The following is a 2927-nucleotide window of genomic DNA, read 5'->3' as shown; positions in this document are numbered from 1 at the left end:
CCGGGGCCGTGAGGAGCCGGCCGGGGGCTGAGCGCGGTGAGCCGTGAGGGGACAGCGCTGGGAGCACCGAGCCCGCCCCGGGGCGTCCTGTGGGAGAGCCGGGGCCTTCCGCCGTGCTGTGCATCTCGGCCTAATTTACCTAAAACTTTGTTATTTGGGAGCTGGAGCCACACAACCTCACAACGCAGTGGTTTGGCTAAAAGCGTTGCAACCACTGCTGCATTGGCAGCTCGTTTGATGTTTGTGCCACTTCTTGTGCCACCAACATCCCTAAATCAGCTGTAGGCCAGCGCAGGAATCCTGCTCGGCTTTAAGGTGGTTCCTATCATTTACTCATTCCTCCATACTTCAAATCCTGGGGTGTGTTTTCTCTGCTCCTTAACTGGAGAAAATAGATACTCTCTTCTAGTTGATGCTCTTAAGTTCTGCAGAAGGATTTACATAAACGCACTCAAAGCTGAGCCACCTTCGTTAAAATTAATCATATGTCCAAGTCTCTCTGTGAGTAAGATGTGAAATGCTCAGCCATGTGGTAATAACTCATTCTAGATGACATGCAGAATTTACTGAATTCTAATAAATGGTAACAACAGTTGGAAACAGTTTACTTTATATTGGAGAGCTCCACAAGATTCAAGAGCAAATAGTGTTTGTTGGAGTTGTGCCTAAGTCATTTGGGATGAAGTCATTGTCTAAGTGGGTAAATTACATACAGAAGGTTTGTTTTATTACTGAGCTGATTGTTACTAAAAAAGAAGAAAAATGGCAGAGTCCTTGCTTTTTGCTAAGAGATTTATTGTAGTTGATACCCAAAATGTGTAACTAGCACAGAGGTGTGTGGTTGTATCCAGTTATTTCACATGCATTAAGTATGTACTGAATGTTGTGAATTCACCCCCAGAGATAGTCACCACTACTGCAAGTTGTTGGAGATTTGATGTGTAAAACATATCCTTCTTTTTATCAGCCTGGTCATCTGGAAAGAGCTGCCAGCATGGAAGATCATGAGACCAGTTATAGTGAGGGAGAACAGCAAATATCTCCTCTAGTGTTTCTAGAGGAAGAAGAAGAAAGAGGAGAAGAGGAGGAAGAAGAAAGTGAAGAGGAGGAAGAAGAAAGAGAAGAGGAAGAAGAAGAAAGGCAAGAAGAGGAAGAGGAAGAAAAAGAAGATGCAGCTGGTCAGCTCCCTGGCGTGGAAGAACACTGGGAAGGTGAAAATGAATTATTTTGATAACTCACAAAAAACTGACATGAATGTAAACTTAATGTAAGATAAACATGTTAGATTGTTGTCCAGAACCTGACAATGCATTATCCTCCCTTGTCCCCCTCCCTGTTCTTTCTGGGGTTTTCCCATGTAAGTGGGATTCTTGGTGACATTTCCACATGAAGGCAGAGAACATTCTCCTGTTCATTTGCAGGTGTACAACAGTCCTGTGTGTTTTGCCATATGAATTTTTTAATGTATGCTGCACTAATGCTATAAAATGTCATCTCTGATTCTCCACGCTGTGACTTGACAGCAAGTATAGAAAGCTTTGCATTTTAAAATTCACAGTGTCTTTATTAAGCTGTTGTTTCAATATCTGCTAGAATATGAGCTGGAAGAAGAATTGGCTGGTGGTGGCAAGATGGAAAACAAGGACACTTCTGAAGATGTCGGAGACCAGTCTGATTCTAGCATGTAAATACCTTGTTCCAGTTCAAACAGGAATTTCCTCTGTGGTGTTGAGTGACCAGCTGTGTATGATGTCTTAAACTAGTTTAAAATGTTCCTGTTAAAATTGTAAACTATTGTTCAGGAACGCTAAAATTGCAAACCCAAGGTGGGATCAAGAGGAGCCACAGGCATTTCAAAAACAAAGACACATCATTAGTGCATTAAATGAGGGTATAAATTTTCAACATTAGATATCCAGGTTTGAAAATCCTGGCATAAGTCCATGCATGCAAACTTCCTGTGCAGTTTGTGTTCGTGTTTATCCTTATTTATAATGGTCTTATTTGTAACAGTTCTGCTAGAATAAAACAGAAAGCAAGGATGTAAGGATGTCATACAAACTTCACATAACTACAATTTCTCATTATGTTTCTTTGTTGATTGTGTGTTCCAATTCAAAGGCAAAGCTCAGAACACTGTTTGGGCAATGTTGGTAACATTCAGCCTCTGAAGTCTGCAGACAAAATTCGCATATCAGCCTCACAGAGGAACCTCCAATTGCTCGATGACATGATCTGGGAAAAGGAACTGGTGGTCCAAAAAACCAGGTTGGTGTTTAATCAAACATAATCCATCAGTACAAATCACCAGCAAATACTGAGATACTGTGCCAGTCATAAATACTTGAGTTTATAGAACTGTATATCTGACAGGAATCCTGGCTGTGAATCTTGCCCCCCAAAAGAAGAGTTTCACTGGGGAGAGAAAAGAACCTACAAAATATAAATGATGTGTTTGTTTCTTGCAGTGACACGCTGAGTGCCTGTCGGCTGCGGAGCAGGATGCTGGCAAAGCAGCTGGATCATGTAGACATGGAAATAGAGAGAGAGGAGGAGGCTGGCAATGTGTAGGTAGAGAGTATTTCTGGATACCAAGGATTACAGGCATCCACTGTGTTCATCTGTGTGTAATTAATGAGATAAGAGCAGAAAGAGGTGGAAACTTGGGAATGGGTAGGAAAGAGGCATATATTTTAAAATGTAACAACAGGTATTAAATCAGCCTAGCCCACTGCTGTCAGTTATGTCTGTCAGGGTCTCAGTCTTCTATTCAGTCTGATGAATCAAGGTGCTGTGGCACTCCTGGAGGTCATGGCTTTGCTTCTGGTGATTACTCAGTCAGGATTTATATATATGTGTGTGCACATATTTTTATAAATACGCACATACATGAGCCATTTCTTTCTTGTGTTGTTCTGGAATGCAGG

The 2927-nt window shown here is 41.8% G+C and overlaps 1 protein-coding gene across 1 annotated transcript in view; it reads left to right on the top strand.

Moving 5' to 3' along the window:
• Nucleotides 1-52: 52 nt before the first annotated feature.
• Nucleotides 53-2927, top strand: part of CFAP74 (cilia and flagella associated protein 74) — a 40539-nt gene continuing 37664 nt past the window's right edge. Inside the window, exons 1-5 of the mRNA XM_017744031.1 lie at nt 53-315; nt 968-1211; nt 1594-1684; nt 2122-2268; nt 2469-2567. Of these exons, the coding sequence (XP_017599520.1) occupies nt 995-1211; nt 1594-1684; nt 2122-2268; nt 2469-2567 (554 nt within the window). The 5' untranslated portion in view covers nt 53-315; nt 968-994. The remainder of the gene's footprint in view (nt 316-967; nt 1212-1593; nt 1685-2121; nt 2269-2468; nt 2568-2927) is intronic.

This window comes from Corvus brachyrhynchos, unplaced genomic scaffold (assembly GCF_000691975.1).
Source record: "Corvus brachyrhynchos isolate BGI_N302 unplaced genomic scaffold, ASM69197v1 scaffold68, whole genome shotgun sequence".
Classification (NCBI taxonomy): Eukaryota; Metazoa; Chordata; class Aves; order Passeriformes; family Corvidae; genus Corvus; species Corvus brachyrhynchos.
Note: the sequence above shows the minus strand (reverse complement) of the source record. Positions and strands in the feature narration are given on the sequence as shown.